The sequence below is a fragment of the Oryctolagus cuniculus genome, chromosome 9 (genome assembly GCF_051225735.1).
Source record: "Oryctolagus cuniculus isolate XC-2025 breed Fujian yellow rabbit chromosome 9, ASM5122573v1, whole genome shotgun sequence".
Taxonomy (NCBI): domain Eukaryota; kingdom Metazoa; phylum Chordata; class Mammalia; order Lagomorpha; family Leporidae; genus Oryctolagus; species Oryctolagus cuniculus.
In genome coordinates this window covers 64,687,375-64,705,476 of record NC_142875.1, presented here as the reverse complement: position 1 = coordinate 64,705,476, position 18,102 = coordinate 64,687,375, and the positions used below count along the sequence as shown (strand labels likewise).

General features: G+C 44.4%; 1 protein-coding gene across 2 annotated transcripts in view; it reads right to left on the bottom strand.

The window, feature by feature from the left end:
- The window catches only part of COG3 (component of oligomeric golgi complex 3), a 72,567-nt gene that overhangs the window by 18,487 nt on the left and 35,978 nt on the right, over positions 1–18,102 (bottom strand). For both annotated transcript variants that reach the window (XM_002712958.6, XM_089304120.1), the window contains exons 14-17: positions 17,018–17,123; positions 11,784–11,908; positions 6,381–6,470; positions 3,390–3,510 (exon numbers count right to left, since the gene is read on the bottom strand). In XM_002712958.6, the coding sequence (XP_002713004.2) occupies positions 3,390–3,510; positions 6,381–6,470; positions 11,784–11,908; positions 17,018–17,123 (442 nt within the window). The remainder of the gene's footprint in view (positions 1–3,389; positions 3,511–6,380; positions 6,471–11,783; positions 11,909–17,017; positions 17,124–18,102) is intronic.

The window sequence follows — 18,102 nt, the reverse complement described above, 5'->3', positions numbered from 1 at the left end:
GTATTGTGGGGAAGCCTTACTGATGTTAATTCGTGCCTGTCTTCGGTGACCTGCGGCGCATAAGCTGCTAGCTGCCCGCAGGTGCTCATCGTGCTCATCGCCTCACTTGATTAGGCAGACCGAATCCAAGCTCTCACATTGCAGTGTTGTAGGGAGGCCTTTTTATTTCTCTATTTCTCTATCTCCGGGCATTCCTATTTCTCCCATTTTACTTCTATCTTCCAGCATTCCTATTTTTCTCACTTTACTTCTAAACTTCTGTTTCTCTTATCCCTGCGGCTTTCCGGCACCTCGCCCCGCCGGCGGGTTCCCGGCTCTGCGCCGCTTCAGCCCGCGCGCCTCTCTCATCTGCGCAGCTTCCCGGCTTTGCGCGGCTCGGCTTCGCGCGCTCCGCGGTCTCCACGCTTAACCCTTTCGCGTCTGAACCACGGCCTACGCCAGCCCCGTTCCCTATCTATTCACGCCCCGTGCTCTCTCTGCACGCGGCGGCTTCCGCGAGTCACACAGCGTAGCTTACGTGTCCGCCACTAGCATTCAATCTAAGTTCCCCGGGCTAGCCTGGCGAATTCAACCCAGCGTACGTCTCCGCCCCACGGTTTGGCTTCCCGTCCTTTGCTCCCCGGGCTAATCAGACGGATCCCAACCAGGCTCACGTTTCAGCTTCTGGTTTCAACTTTTCGCCCCCTATTCCCGGGTTAACTTGAGAATCCCAAAGTGGCTTTCGTGTCCGCCTTGGCCTGCCCCCCGCGGCTTCAATTTCCCTAACATTTTTCTCTACCCGGTATGTTTCCCCAAACTTTCCTCCAACAATATTCCTCCCTCATTTCTCCTGGCCTCTCCCCACAGTCCGCATCCGAGTCTGTTTGTTCTAGCTTTCACTTTCGCTTTCGACCTTAAAGATTTCTCCCAGCTTCCCCCCGTAGTCCGTATCCGAATCTATGCCTAGGCTTTCAATAGCTTCTTCCGGCACCCTTTTCGTCCGGCTTTTCCCTAGGCTGTTTGCTAGTCTCTCTCTCCGGTATTTTCCCAGTTCTTCCCGTTTCTTCCCTCCTAAGTTTCCTATCCGACCTAGGTTTCCTAATCCGAGTCATTTCTTCCCTCCTAAGTTTCATATCCGTCCTAGGTTTCCTATCCGAGTCAGGTTTCCTATCCGAGCTAGGTTTCCTATCCGAGCTAGGTTTCCTATCCGAGCTAGGTTTCCTATCCGAGTCACGGCACCATTATGTCGCTCCCCCTCTTCGTGGAGGAACGACACAGGACCCTGCGCTGTTCTTTCGTCTGCTCGGCCCTCCCCGGGTTTGCTGCTAGTCCTTCCCGGGTTGGCTACTATCCCTTCCACCTCCGTGGAAGGGCAGTTCCCCCTGGCCACATTCCCCACTTCCGCAGGGGAGCGGCACACCGCCGGCCGGCTTTCTCGGGGGCTGCACGGGTTCCCTTAGATGTTCCCCATAGATGTTCCTGGTGCATGCCGTCTCTCTCCTCCTTTATAGTCCTCCTCCGCCAATCCCAACTCGACTGCCCACACGCCGAGTACGCTGCTCTCCTCCAATCAGGAGCAAGTCCTACAGTTTATTGGTTGAACTGGAGGCAGCTGTGCGGAAGCTGTTTACTTCTCTCCCAGCGCCATATTGTGGGAGAGCAGATGCATAGAATAAGTCTTAATTCCAGTAACTTAGTCTAGTCCGGTTGCTCCCCACACGACGGCCCAAGTACTTGGGACCCTGCAACCCACATGGGAGACCTGGCTTCAGCCTGACCCAGCCCCAGCTGTTGCAGCCATGTGGGGAGTGAACCAGCAGATGGAAGATCTCTGTTTCTCCCCCTATCTGTATCACTCTGCCTTTCAAATGAAAAATGCTAAAAAAAAAAAAAAAAGAAAGAAAAAAACAAACAAACAAAAGAAAGTAAATCAGCCCTGCCCTATCCTATCACTTAAATAAAGTAAGGACCACCAGCAGCCAGGAATTCTTCAGGCTAAGAGCACCATACTGAAAAGAAAGAAAGAAATCAAGCAAAATAGTAAGAGATGGAAGGCTCTAAGGAGAGTATGCTTTCTAAAAATTATGCATTCTGTGTAGCTGAAGGCCAGGACATCTGGCTCCTGTTTTAAAAAATGACCATGTATATGAATAGCACACACATACACACACATGCATGCGCACCAGGTTTTATAACAGGCTCTGCAGTGAACAGCAGACTACATTAGGGGGAGAAAAGGAGCCAGCTGTTTCATGTGACTGCGCAATGCTGCCACACTGGCTCTCAGGTGAGTCAAATCAGGTCCTCTACAGAATTAAGCACAGTAATTAGGGAATTAAAACCTGCTACCTTGGAAATTCTGTGGAGTAGCTCTGAACCATTATTTGAGAAAATAATTTGAATGACTCTCAATTGTTCCAATACAGAAGAGAGAAATGAATTCATGACATAAAGGGATGGCTTAAGTAAAGGATGCTTACGATTTATCCTTAACTGCTTAAGATAAACATCTTAGAAAGCAACTACTTCGATCTCTTAGAAATCATCTTGTTAATTTAATCAGAGATGAGCCATTAGGATAGATGAAGCATCTCCCAAGAAACACCCATCAGAGGTCCAAGTTCAGGGCAGGTGCTGTGGTGCAGCGGGTAAAGCCACTGCCTACAGTGACTGCATCCCATATGGGTGCCGGTTTGAGACCTGGCTGCTCCACTTCCAATCCAGCTCTCTGCTATGGCCTGGGAAAGCGGTGGGAGACAGCCCAAGTCCCTGGGCCCCTGCACCTGCGTGGGAGACTCAGAAGAAGCTCCTGGCCCCTGGCTTCAGATCGGTGCAGACTCGGCCATTGAGGTCATTTGGGGAGTGAACCATAGAATGGAAGACCTCTCTTTCTCTCTCTCTGCTTCTGCCTCTCTGTAACTCTGCCTTTCAAATAAATAATCTTAAAAAAAAAAAATCCAAGTTAACACAAGAAACAGAAAATCATGGCCCAGGAATAAAACCCAACTCTTTCACGCTCTTAGATAAATATCCTTCCCATCTTACCTAGCTGGCTTCCTGAATGTTCATAAATTCCATGTTAAAATCATCTCAATTAGCTGAGACTACTTACCAAGTAAGTAGCTAAAACATGATTTTTCATGTTTTAACTGGTTCTAATAACATGCAGCATAGTCTAAGAAAAGTGATATTACAAATTGAAATGCTCAGATATAGTTTCCTTCATAAAGGAAAGATAGCAAGTTAGAATTAGGAAGCTGACTGCTCAGCTCAGTATGAATAAGCAACATATTTAGTAAGCAAAGCATGCAAAAAAAATTGCAGATGAACATAAAGTACACCTAGAGCCTGAGCTGACACATCTGGACAGATGAAACACGCCCAACTGTGTCAGCCGGGCAGCAAAGTACCTCTAGTTCTCTTGAGGTCCAGGGAAATTTCCTTAATGGTGAATTCAGTGTGAAACGGAGCGATCTGTTCCCGAAGAATCAAGAGGTGCTTAATTAAGAAAAGCTGTCCATCAACCTGAGTCTGAATTATGAGACAGAAAAATTGATATCACAGATTAAACAAACAGGCACAGAGAAAATACATTTGTTACTGACAATATTCTACCTAAATTTACTGCAATAAACTTGCCCCATAGGACCTATTCTAGAATGATGTGGAAAAATCTTGTCTCAAACTCTTATTAATACTGTCACTTGCTCCACTTTGGAAATCCAACAAAGCAAGTCAGTCTTTTGTCTGCAAAGCAACACATTTAGGAAGAGCAGTCAAATCCACTTTGACTTGGTGCAGAGTTAGAAGAGGCGATGGGCTTAACGGCAGCACAGGCCAGGAAGGAAAGAAAGGTCAAAGGATGAGCACATTCTGACCTCTCGTAGCCTCCTGCTTGCTTGCTGGGAACCTGGCTTTCTGTATTTGCTCCACGTGGTTTTAATATACAGAACATCAGATCTATTCCTATTTATTCAAAAGAACAGAAGGAGCCTCCAAGTGTAAAATGCTTTGGAGTCCCCTTTACAGATTACCCTGCCACTAGAGCCCTGGCACGGACACTCAGAGGGTCCTGGGTGTCCTCTTGCCCTCTCAGAACCTATTTCCAAGAGTCCCTGTGACTCAACCTCAGAACTGAAAGCGTTAACCCAGTCCCAAAACAGCGAGAGTCACAGAGCTCATTTCAGGAAGAGTCTATTAGACTCTTGCTGCTACTCAAGGCAGTATCTTATGCCGAAAATCTTTCTAACGAAAATTTTTACACTACATTAGGAAAAGATAAAGCAATAAAAATTCAGTAAGCAAGATAAGTCTTAAAGGGGCTATTAACCAAAGTGACTTCTCCCCAGTCTCTCCCCCAACCTTCTAAAAACTACGATCAGTATAAATAAGACGACTATGAAGGAAATGCACTTTGCATTCTGCAACACAGAGTACTGGGTGAGAAATGCTGTAAATTTTGAATATTTGAATATTTTTAAAAGTACTAACGACTCTGATGTCCAGGACAGAATAATATGCAGGGCCAGCATTGCAGCTTAGCAAGTTAAGCTACTACCTGCAAGGCTGGCATCCCATATGGGTGCTGGTTCAAGTCCCAGCTGCTCCACTTCCCATCCAGCTCCCTGCTAAAATACTTGGGAAAGTAGTGAAATATATCCCAAGTACTTGTGCCACTGCCACCCACTGGGAGACCTGATGGAGTTCCTGGCTTCCGGATTCAGCCTGGCCCAGTCCCAGCCATTGCAGCCATTTGGGTAATGAACCAATGGACAGGAGCTCTCTCTCTGCCTCCCTCCCTCCCTTCCTCTCTCCCTCTCTCCCTCTCTCTCTCTGTTATTCTGCCTTTCAAATAAATCTTTTTTTAAAAATAGTATAATATAGATTCCATTTATTTCACGAAGACAGTTGTAACCCAGCAAATGGTTTCATGCTAAGTTACCAGAAAACCAACTTAAATATGTAGTAATTATGTAAATTAAATATGTAGTAATTTCTTGCCTTAAAAACTCTAAGACTGGGGGCCAGTGCTGTGGCATAGTGGGTAAAGCCACCACCTGCAATGCCAGTATCCCATATGGGCACTGGTTCAAGTCCTGGCGGCTGCACTTCTGATCCAGCTCTCTGCTATGGCCTGAGAAAGCAGTGGAAGATGGCTCAAGTCCTAGGGCCCCCGCACCCATATGGGAGACCTGGAAAAAGCTTCTGGCTTCTGACTTCGGATTGGCCCAGCTCTGGCCATTGCGGTCATCTGGGGAGTGAACCAGCAGATGGAAGACCTCTCTCTCTTTGCCTCTGCCTCTCTGTAACTCTATATTTCAAATAAATAAATAAATCTTTAAAAAACAACAACAGCAACAAAAGGCATTTCAAGGCTGGTGCTGTGGAGCAGCAGGTAAAGCCTCCACCTACAGCACTGGCATTCCATATGAGGGCCAGTTCGTGGCCCAGCTACTCCTCTTCCAATCCAGTTCTCTGCTATGGCCTGGGAAAGTAGTAGATGGCCCATGTGCTTGGGCTCCTACACCCATGCCAGAGACCCAGGAAGAAGCTCCTGGTTTTGGATTGGCCCAGCTCCAGCCATGGTAGCCATCTGGGAAGTGAACCAAAGGATGAAAGACCTTTCTCTGTCTCTCCCTCTGTAACTCTGTCAAAAAAAAAATAAAGAAAATCTTAAAAAAAAAAAAAAAAGGCTTTTCACCTCTCCCTTAAAGGAGAGAACAGTGGTGAAGAGGATAGAAGCATATGATCCTCTTAATGATCTAAGAGATACATGGTCACTACAGAAAATCTGGAAAATAAATGTAAATCTCTATAGAGGAGGGGAAAAAAATCACCCACAATCCCCCAAAAGCTTTCATTGCTACGTATTTTCCTCAATGCATTTTTCAGCACATAGTTAGAATCATGTTGTATTATCTGATTTGTACACTGGTGCTGAGGGGGTAGTTTGATTTTTGCTTTGTTTTGTTCTGTTTGCCTTAACATCAATTGGTCAAAACTGGCAAATTACTCCAAGTGAGGTCACTCCACTATATAAAATAGCACTGAAGTTATGATTACAAATGGCTACTTTCCCTTGAAAACACTTCCTTGGCATTCCAGGGAAAAGGCAGTATTATTTGCCCAGTTGATAAGTCTATAAAAAGAAACCTGTATCCTTTAGAGTTAGTAACCTAAATATCATTTCCAGTACTTTAGCAAAGTTAGACTCCCTTATATAGTGCAGTCTTTATTAGTGCTACAATGAAATACTTGCTTCTCTCAAAGGGCCTCAAAATTCAATCATACTAAGTAAGTCCTATTGCCAAAATGGCTGCAAATTTGTGAGCCCAGAAACAAATGCTATATTCCATAATGTTATTATAAGTAATAAAATTTCACCTAACACTTCATCAAACCTTGTTTTTGCTGATGGACTCTGATGCTCCAAGTAAAGACTGAATGCAGGCAGACAACGCTTCCTGTGATAATCCTTGGAACACTGCCCTCTGGTGGAATAAGAGAGAAACATCAGTCTGTGGCACTTCAGAGAACAAAGTAAAATCCTACGTTGTTGAGTGTGGCAAATCAAAGCTTGCTTGCCCTCATCACTGGATTAATTTATCAGTACTATTCTTCCTGGAGTTTTCTATTCACATGGACTCTTTCCAGATCAACATGTAGCTTTGATAATCTGGAAACATACATGGAACTCTTCAATAAATATACCATGTAGCATGCAAGGTACTGTGCCCTCTGCAAGGAAGAACAGTGGTAAACAGGAAGCGTGGACTGAGCCTCATGGAACCCTAACTCCAACATGTTCTCATGTTATGCTGCCATTTTTTAAAAATATCTAAAACAAACTACAAAAAAAAAAAAAAAAAAAAAAAAAAAAAACAAAACAGGAGCTCTGGGGCAGGCACTTGGCAAGTAGTTAAGACACTACTTAGGACGCCCAAGTCCCACACTGAAGTACTTGGTTTGAACCCCAATTTCTCTGTGCTTCCGGACCAGCTTCCTGCTAACGTGCAACCCAAGAGGCAGCAGATGATGGCTCAAGTACTTGGGTCCCTGCCAGCCACGTGGGAGACTTAATTCCAGGCTCCTGGCTTTGGCTTGATCTAGCCCTGGCTATTGCTGACATTTACGGAGTGAACAAATGAATGAAGATCCCTGTCTCTCTCTCTCTCTCTTTTTTTTTTTTAATAATTATTTTATTTCTTTGAAAGAGTTACAGAGAAAGGTAGAGCCAGAGAGAGGTCTTCCATTCCGCTGGTTCACTCCCCAAATGACTGCAATGGTCAGAGCTGCGCCCATCCGAAGCCAGGAGCCAGGAGCTTCTTCCAGGTCTCCCACGTGGGTGCAGGGGCCCAAGGACTTGGGCCATCTTCTGCTTCCCCAGGCCATCGCAGAGAGCTGGGTCAGAAGAGAAGCAGCAGGGATGGGAACCAGCGCCCATATGGGATGCCGGCACTGCAGGCTGGGGCTTTACAGCACCAGCCCCTGTCTGTCTTTCAAATAAAACAACAGCAGTAGATCTACTTCCAAAATTTTATCCCAAGTAACTAACCAGTATTGCATTAAGATTCAGGCACATGACTCTTCATTACAATATTATCTTAAATAGCAAAAACTAAAAATGCAGATATTCAACATTAAATCTAAATTATAGAATATCATGTATAAAATCAAGCAATACTGAACGAGATGGTGAAATTCTCATAAAAATAGAATTTAGTTTAAAAAGTGACAAAATGGCTATGTGAAGGATGAATCTTAACTTTTTTTTTCCTCTTTTTTTTTTTTTTTTTTTTGGACAGGCAGATTTAGACAATGAGAGAGAGAGAGCGAGAGGTCTTCCTTTCCATTGGTTCACCCCCCAAATGGCCGCTGCGCCGATCCAAAGCCAGGAGCCATGTGCTTCCTCCTGGTCTCCCACACGGGTACAGGGCCCAAACACTTGGGCCATCCTCCACTGCCTTCCCGGGCCACAGCAGAGAGCTGGACTGGAAGAGGAGCAACCGGGACAGAATCCGGCGCCCCAACCGGGACTAGAACCTGGGGTGCCAGTGCCGCAGGCAGGCAGTGCCGGCCAACTTTTTCTTTTTTAATGGGAATCCCAATGGGCATTACTAACTGGGATTTTTCTTTTTTTTAAAGATTTATTTATTTATTTGAAAGGTACAGGAACACAGAGGGTGAGACAGAGAAAGGCATCCTCTATGTACTAGTTCGCTTCCCAAAGGCCCACAAAAGCCAAGGCTGTCCAAGCAGGAATGACATCTGGGTCTCCCACATAGGTGGCAGAAACCCAAGAACTCGGGCCATCATTGTTGCCTCCCAGGCACATTAGCAGAGAGCTGGATCAGAAGTACAGAGTAGCTGGGACCCGGACTAGGCACTCTGATATTAAAGGTGAGTGTCCCAAGTGGCCGCTTACCTCACCGTGCCACAACGCCTGCCCATGAAGCTTAATTCTGCCATTCCTTTATCCTCCTGCAGGTGTGGCGCATTGATCAGCTGGAGACATCTCTCGGTCCCCTTCCCTCCCTGCCTCCACTCCACCTGAGACAGAACTGATGGGGATGGACAGGAGCGAGGGGTTATTACTGAGCCAGTCCTGGGCCCTCGTCTCCTACTTTGCCATTATTCTCTTTGCATTGCCTCTCCCTGTCGTTCCCTGTGAGCCCTCTGACGGAAGGGGCGACTAGGGCTGCCTTCTGCTGGGTGACTGGCCCAGCACAAGAAGGCTAGACAGGCGGCTTTCACCAAGATCTCCCCCTTCCCAGCTCGGTCTTCCTGTGTTTTCACTGGCTTCATCTTTCCTTGTCTATGATCCCTAAGATTAAAAGGGTTAGGATTTGGATGTGAGGCTGGCACCGCGGCTCACTAGGCTAATCCTCCGCCTGTGGCGCCGGCACCCTGGGTTCTAGTCCCGGTCGGGGCGCCGGATTCTGTCCCGGTTGCTCCTCTTCCAGTCCAGCTCTCTGCTGTGGCCCGGGAAGGCAGTGGAGGATGGCCTAAGTACTTGGGCCCTGCACCCGCGTGGGAAGCACCTGACTCCTGGCTTCGGATCAGCACAGCACACCAGCCATAGCAGCCATTTGTAGGGTGAACCAACAGAAGGAAGACCTTTCTCTCTCTCTCTCTTTCACTGTCTAACTCTGCCTGTCAAAAAAAAAAAAAAAGAGAGAGAGAGAGAGAGAGAGATTTGGATGTGAGTTACATGAATAAAGAAAAGGTAAGCCTAAGGCCTAACACGGAACATGGAAGGTGTCCTCCCTTGGCCTACCTACCGTTTGGCTAAAATCCCTGTGCAGCACCCTAAGAGGCTTTGCTCAGGAGAGTCAACCAAGACAGTGGGTTCTGTATGGAACACGCCTGCTGCGTATTTCCCTCGGGTTCCTGATTCCATTGTAGGAAGTTTCTGAATCCCAACCTGATACTTCATGCCAAACACTTAACAGGGAACTTGGGGAACAGGAGACGCCAAATGTCCAAACCTCTCTGGAAGAGCTCTTCCTAGCTAGGCAAAAACCTGAAACATCTGCCTATGAACAAGTGATCTGATCTCACCCTGGAAAGGCTCAGACTTGAGAAAAAGCATGCTGATTACATTTCAAAACCTCCAGGCACAAGTCCCAGCAACGATGCAGTTTAAATTATAGAGCAGTGGGCATTTGACACAGTGGCTAGGATGTCTGCATCCCAGTGCCTGGGTTCAAGTCTCCACTCTACTTCCAATACAGCTTCCTGCTAACATGCACCCTGGGAGGCAGCAAGTGATGGCTCAAACACTTGGGTCCCCAACACCCACATGGGAGACCTGGACTGAGTTCCAAGATCCTGGCTTTGGCCTGGTCCAGCCCTGACTGTTGCAGGCATTTGGGGAGTGGATCAATGGGTAGAAAATCTGTCACTCCATCTTTCAAATTAATAAAAATAAATTGCAGAATACTGTGGACTCATATGACCCCATGAAACAACTGTGTAACTTTGTCTTGTCCTTGGGCTCTGCCACATGGAGTACCTGCAGTGTGAGGATATATGCACACCCCTTTTGAATCATATTCTTAAGAAATGGTAGTGGGCCAGTGCTGTGGCATAGTAGGTTAAGCCTCCACCCACGGCACTGCCATCCCATATGGGTGCCGGTTCGGGTCCTGGCTACTCCACTTGTGATCCAGCTCCCTGCTAATGTACCTGGGAAAGCAGGGGAAGATGGACCAAGCACTTGGGCAAAGTTACTGACTGCAATACTGGCATTCCATATGGTCATTGGTTAAAGTGCCGGCTGTTACACTTCCCATCCAGCTCCCTGCTAATGGTCTGGGAAAAGCAGCAGAAGATGGCCCAAGTACCTGGGCCCCTGCCACCCAGGTGAGAGACCTGGAGGAACCTCCTGGCTCTTGGCTTTGGCCTGGCCCATCTCTGACCATTGCTGCCAACTGGGAAGTGAACCAGCAGATGCAAGATCTCTCTCTTTCTCTCTGTGTAACTCTTTCAAATAAATAATTTAGTTAATAATTGCTTTTTATATGCAGTCAAGATTGCTGTAGTCAAATTAATAAGAAGTGAATTTAAACCACTGAATTTTATAAGCATTTTGGTTCAGCAACAAACCACTGAAAGCAAATAAGTGCAAACAAATCTGATGTAACAGGAAATGGCAATTTCACCATTAAACCAGAAAATAACTCTGTCCCTGAAATCAATGCAGTCTAAGCTGGTACTAAAAGGGAGAGAGGGGAAGTTAGCAGGGCAGGTATTATGGTGCCACTTGTAACACCCACATTCCATAGCAGAGTTCCTATTCAAGCCCCAGCTACTCTGTTTCCAATCCAGCTCCCTGCTAAAACACCCTGGGAGGCAGCAGGTGACAGATCAAATGATTGGGCCTCCGCCTCTCATATGGGAAACTCAAATGGAGTTCTAGGCTCCTGATTTCAGTCTGACCCAGACCCAGTTGTGGGCATTTAGGAAGTGAACCAACAGAGGGAAGATATGTGTGTGTGTATTTATGTGTGTGTGTTTGTGTGTGTGTGTTTGTATTTCTGCCTTTCAAATAAATAAAATCTTTAAAAAAGGATTGTATGTCTATTATACCTTTGTGACACTGGATTATCACTTAACCTTTCTGCATCTCTTTTTCTTCATCTATGAACTGAGGCAGGCAAACTAATCGGCTGTTTTTATTTTAATCATGGACTCTTTTGAGCAATGATGAAAATTAAAGCCCTTATCCTCAGAAAGGCACAAACATGAACATACAAAATGTACTCAAAAAATCTCAAGGTGTTCTTGGAGTCACCAAAGACAAGCAGTGGACTGTTAGATCTACAGAATGCTTGGATTAGCAATCCCTGAATTACTTTCCCTCAAGTCACCTTCTAATTTAAAAATCCTGAATCTACGAATATTAAACAAAACACCACACCAAGGTCTACAAGTAGTGGCTGGTGCTGTGATGCAGCTGGTTAGACCACCATTTGAAAGGCCAACATCCCATATTGGAACCTGCCCTGACTGCTCTGCTTCTGATCCAGCTCCATGCTAATGCTCCTGGGAGGGCAACAGAAGACAGTCCAAGCACTTGGGCCCCTGCCACCAACGTGGGAGACCTGGCCTAGCCCCAGTTGTTGTGGCCATTTGGGGAGTAAACCAAGAGGATGGAAAAAATCTCTCTCTCTCTCTCTCTCTCAGGAACTGCCTTTCAAATAACTAATCTTTTTTAAAAATCTGAAAATAAAAAAGTAAAAAAACTTCAAAGTAGAAGAACAAGCAATGCACAGGAAACACACAGGAATTTGCACACATACATCTATGCATCTGTACAACTTGGAGAGACAGACAAGAGTTCTTCGAACTGTAGGATACCACATTCCATGAAGATCCGCTGGAGAAATTGTGGTTTGTGGTCTAGGATTGAGAGATTCTGTTGAACCTGAAACCCAAATGGAAAAGAAGACGAATTTTACACACATGGATGTTTGTCTTACAAACATTTATGCAGTAACTATAAATGACTAGAAGGCATCATTTTTTCCAGCCTCACCTTTAATCAAGAATTCCATTAGGAATTTAAAATAGTGACAGACAAGGCCTAATACAATGAAAACACACGTTGAGTATACACATGCATACATTCCAGCCTCATATGTATGTTCAAGCCAAATTGCTTCTCCCAATCTGTAACCAACATTAACTATGGGATAAATAAACAGCCTACTTATATTATAGAAAGCAGCCATGTAAAAGGAAGTGGATCTGTAGTCTATAGTCACATGGGAACCAATGGAGGTAGGGAAGTGACAAGAAAACAAGGTAATTTTTTAAATAAAAGACTAATCACACCTGGGTTGCCCAACAGCCTGCTGTCGGAGCTCTTATTGATCATTTACAGGGCTATAGTAATACTCCCTGTTTCCAGGTGACCAGAGCTGGTCGGGAAAGGGAACATCTGGAGAGATGAAAGGAGTTGTGGCTAGGGAAATGAAATCAGCATCTGAAAGAGGTATCTGCACCCCCATGCTTATTGCAGCTCAGTTCACAATAGCTAAGACATGGAATCAACCCAAATGCCTGTCAACTGAAGACTGGGTAAAGAAATTATGGGATATGTACACCATGGAATACTATATACAGCAGTAAAAACAATGCTATCTGGTCATTTGCAACAAAATGGGTGAATCTGGAAAACATCATACTTAGTGAAATAAGTCAGTCCCAAAGGGACAAATACCAAATATTCTCCCTGATCTGTGATAACTAATAGAGCACCTAGAAATGAAATTGACCTTTTGAGAAGCAATGACTTGAACAGTCCTTGTCTTGACTGTTGAGGAAATATCCAACTCCATTGCTTGTTTTCTTAGGTGCTTCCTTAATTAATGATAAAACTCATTCTCAAGGACTTAAAAGGAGTGACTGCTACAACACGGGAAGCAGTCCACACAGCAAGACTCACAGAATGACAATTGCTTTAAGTAGCACTCTGACCTCAGAATCAGCCCTTAAGGCATGCTGGTCTGGCTGAAAAGCTCATGAAAGCATTTCAGGCATGGAAGCCAAGACACTGTGGCAAAAAATGTCCATCATGAAAGACCTCAGTGGGTGAGACTCCAGTGGAAAGAAGTGGTCATCAAAGAAGGAGGGGGCCGGCGCCGTGGCTCAATAGGCTAATCCTCCACCTTGCGGCGCCGGCACACCGGGTTCTAGTCCCGGTCGGGGCGCCGGATTCTGTCCCGGTTGCCCCTCTTCCAGGCCAGCTCTCTGCTATGGCCAGGGAGTGCAGTGGAGGATGGCCCAGGTGCTTGGGCCCTGCACCCCATGGGAGACCAGGAAAAGCACCTGGATCCTGGCTCCTGCCATCGGATCAGCGCGGTGCGCCGGCTGCAGCGGCGGCCATTGGAGGGTGAACCAACGGCAAAGGAAGACCTTTCTCTCTCTGTCTCTCTCTCACTGTCCACTCTGCCTGTCAAAAAAAATAAAAATTAGAAAAAAAAAAAATGTTTTAAAAAAAAAAAAAAAAAGAAGGAGGTACTTTTCTCTGAAGGGAGGTGAGAACTTCTACTTTGCTTATGGCCTTGTCTAACTACTGATGGAGTTTGTGGATTCAAAAGGCTTCCATAGCATAAGCAGCTCATATCAAGAGCCTCAGGTAATCACTGATGTCATAATATATTATATTTAATTGTTAAATTAACAACAGGAGTCACTGTGCACTAACTTCCCATGTAGGACCTCTGTCCTCAAAGAGTTGCATTACAATTATGTCTAACTGCTTGCAAAAAATGTATCATTCTTGGGTGCTGCTTTAAAGTTAATTAAGTTTCTAAAAAATTTTAAAAAAAGAAGTAAAAATTAAATTCAAGGTGCAATAACTTTGAACAGCCCTTGTCTCAACTTTTGAGTAACAGTTTTTTTTTTTCATGCAAATTGTTGAACTCTTTACTTAGTACAGAGTTGGTCTTCTGTGTATAAAGTTAATTGAAAATGGATCTTAGTGGAGAATGGGACTGGGAGTGGGAGAGGGGAGAAAGGGATGGGAGTATGCGTAGGAAGGTGGATATGGTAGGAAGAATCACTATATTCTTAAAGCTGTACTCATGAAATGCATGAAGTTTGTATTCCTTAAATAAAAGATTTCTTTGGGGAAAAAAAAGAGAAAGGAGTGTTAGGGAGCATCACTCAGCAGAGAGGGGCATTTGTAAAGGAAGCACAGTCAGGGTCAAGGGGCTGATTTCAAATAAGCCATGAGAGTACAACTTGGCTCAGACAAGAGGTCATACTGAGCATGAACTGTGTATTAGAGGACATTAGAAAACTTGATAAAAAGTTATAGTGTGATAATGGTTTGTGGTTATGGAAAAGATGTTGCAATAATAATTACCAAAATTATAAATAATCTACTAAATATTCTTTTATAGAATTTGTTTAGTGTATTCTTTTTCTCTATTAAACTTTATAAAACTAGATCTTAGTTTAAACTAAGGCCTTAAACAACAGCAAAGTGTCAATGATGTGAATAATGTACTTAAAATGACTGTCAAAACATACATATACATGTATACATATACAGAAGTGTAATAAAACACTGAGTCTTGAACACAAGTGGTGTGCATGTGCGTCCATTGTTCATGTCTCTTTCTACTTTTCTACATATTTGAAATTTTTTCAACAATAAAAAATAAAGAGTATATCCATAATACACTAGTAGTAAGCTACAGAACAACCATAATTCTTTTTTTGTTTTAAGGAGCTAGATATGTACAAGGCATGGTGGCTGTGTGGCACAGAGTACAAGGAACAAACAAGGGGAATGTTGAGAGTTACTGCTTTCACTTTATAGTTTTGTAAGCTTTTTTCCAAAAGCAAATAACACTTGTAGTTTAATTTTAAAATCTCTTCCATAAAGCCTCAGCATAAACTAAGATCTGCTTTCATAAAGTTTCTTAAAGAAAAAGAATATACTAAACAAATTCTATCAAAGCCTATTTAGGAGATTAAGGATATATAGTTCTGCTAAGGACTATGGCATCTTGTGGGATCCCTCCTTTAAAATAAGGAACAAAAAAAGCACCCCTTCCTCCACGATCTAATTTCGGTGAAACAAATGTGTTTACCCCAGAAACCAGCTTGTCTGTCCATTTTTCGTGTTCCTATTTAACCAACAGTTGACCTGGGGAAGTGTCCCCCCACGGTGAGACATCAAAAGGCACACATCTCCTGGTGGCCTCTTTGGAGAGCTTCTCCCACCTGCACGTATTCCTTCACCACCATCTTCTGGCTTCAGCCACCCCTACTCTCTTGCTCTGTCTGCATAGCAAGTAAAGCCTGTGCTGTGTGAAGGTGCTGATAATCGGCCTCTTCACAGAAGGGTTCATCTCCATCAACGTGCCCTGACATGGCATTCTGCCCACTGTGACCATCATGTCATTTGAAGCCCTCCGCTGGGGCCTCTCATTCTCTCATTTTCAACATCTCTGGGAACCAGGGAGAGTGATACCTTTGTTGCTATTGTTACTACCCTTGCTATCTGATTCAGAATCTTTCCAGCTGAAATTCCCGTGTTGTTAACACCAATCACTGCATGGACGACCTCACCTCCAAAGACTTGACCATCTCAACTCCAAAGACTTTCACTTGCATCCTCATACTCCTGACCTCTAGAAAGACTGTCTATTGTTGTTTTTCAGACTACATCCTTTTTACTTTCTATAGATGTTTCTTATTCCAAACCATTCTACCTCTTAAGTATTAAAATTTAGTAATGCATTCTCTTACCACAATGTCCTTGTGACTTCATCTGTCTCACCAGTTTAGTTAAGCGATACCACCACTCCTCTTCCTCTGGCTTCAATCATACCCTGCCTGCTCTGACCTGGCAGACTGTATTGATTCAAACTTCTACCCTTATTCCTCAGCTCTGTCTCTCATCACGATCAGTGCTCTAGTTCAAACTCTGTATATTTCAGATAGAAAAAATACAACAATCTCCTACATAGTCTTTTCAGTTCTGCCAACCACTCCTCACTATAATCTAGGTATGACTTAGACTGTAGGCTTCACTGGGGAAAAGGCCAGCAAGACAGAGACGTTCAGTGGTCTCTCCAGGAACTATTGAAAGGTTTGCTACAACCAAGCTACACTAGGACCAAAAAACACACTACAATAGCGCATGGTTCTACTGCAGAGACAGGTGTCTCACCTCCTGTGGAACAAGCAGAAGAGAACAGCTTTGTCAGATGGGGTATACCCAGGCTGCTCGGTAGTCTGATTTAGGGCACCAGCTTTATATAAAAGTGACTCAGAATGCCAGGACAGCTGGGTTCTTTAAAGCCCATGTGGTGCCCCAACTCCCTGGGAGAGAGGAGATCTCACTTCCCATCGAGATTATTGTCTATGGCCCTCGTGAATGATTTCTTGGACAACTTTGCTCCTCTCATAATACATATCATAGTCCTAGTCACTCGAGAAGTTTACAAAAAGCAAACCTGATGGTGCAATCACCCTGATTGTACTCTACTACTCTCTAGAAGTTCAAAGGCCATGAAACTACCTCATCACACCTTTCCTAAGCTGGTTCTGTGTTACCAGCTCCTTCCCTACATACAACCTGTGCCCAAACTCAACAAACCACTTGGCCTTCCCAAGCAGTCCTGGTCTTCCATTCCTGGATGCCCTCTAACACACTATTTGATCTTACACGACTTCACCTGGCTCTATCACACTTTTTATAAATACATACACCGGCTTTCAGACACCATGCCTCACTCTGACTCCACCTTCCTGCACTCAAAGCTCACTCCATGGAGAATTTCCATGTCCTACTTCCACGGTAAAACAGCACCCTATGCATCTTATTGCTCAGGCATCTTATGCCAGCATCTTATTCACCACTGGATTACATCTGTGGCTTGTCAGTCTTTCCCACACAGTGTGAACTCATCAAAGGCACAAGCTGTTTTTCATGCCTGGGGAATGAGAAGTCTTCAATAAGGGTTTATTAACTGGATGAATAAACAGTGAGAGTTGAGACCTCACAACATACCAGATTTTGTGAGACTGTTAGCTTCTGCTTCTTCTAACTGAACATCTGAAAATGAAGCTTCAGAGGGTACTTTCTTCTGTTCATCTTTTAAACTTTGTGCAATTTGCTGTATTAAAAAAAAAGGTAAATTAAAGAATAATTTTAGCAGTGTGGCAGTATGAATACTTTCTTTGTACAAAGTAAAAACATTACTTAATTTATTAATTAGTAAATTAAATAGATGAAGAGAACTATGCCAAAAACAATAAGGAAATGAAAAAGTGACATTAGTAAAGGGTCTCTCTAGTCTCAAACATATAAACAAACCTCACTTTAGAAGCAATACAAGGTATCTGGTAAAAGGTCAAGTACACAAAGTTCACATAAAAAGCATATTCTTGGGACTGGCGCTGTAGCTTAACAGGTAAAGCCACTGCCCTCAGTGCTGGCACTCTATATGGGCACTGGTTCAAGTCCTGGCAGCTCCACTTCTGATCCCGCTCTCTGATATGGCTTGGGAAAGCAGTAGAAGACGGCCCAAGTCCTTGGGCCCCTGCACCCAAGTGGGAGACCTGGAAGAAGCTCCTGGCTCCTGACTTCAGACTGGCGCAGCTCCAGGCATTGTGGCCAATTGGGGAGTGAACCAGCAGATGGAAGACCTCTCTCTCTCTCTCTTTGCCTCTCCTTCTCTTTCTGTGTTACTCTGACTTTCAAATAAATAAAACTTTAAAAATAAAAGAAAGCATATTCTTAATTTTTTTTAATTTATTCTATCACTCTTGAAATTTTTTAAAATTTATTTTATCATTTGAAAGAGGCAGAGAGACAGAGGAAGAGGCAGACAGAGATAGTTTACCCCCCACTTCATTCCTCAAATACTTACAACAAGCAAGACCAGAAGCCAGGAGCTCAGAGCCAATTTGGGTCTCCCATGTGGGTAGCAGAGACCCAAGTACTTGAGCCACCACCTGCTGCCCCTCAGGTTGCATATTAGCAGGAAGCTAGATTTGGAAGCAGACACAGAGCTAGGATTTGAACCCATGTATTCCAACATGTAGGTATTCCAAGTGACATCTTAACTGCTGTTCCAAATGCCCACCCACAAA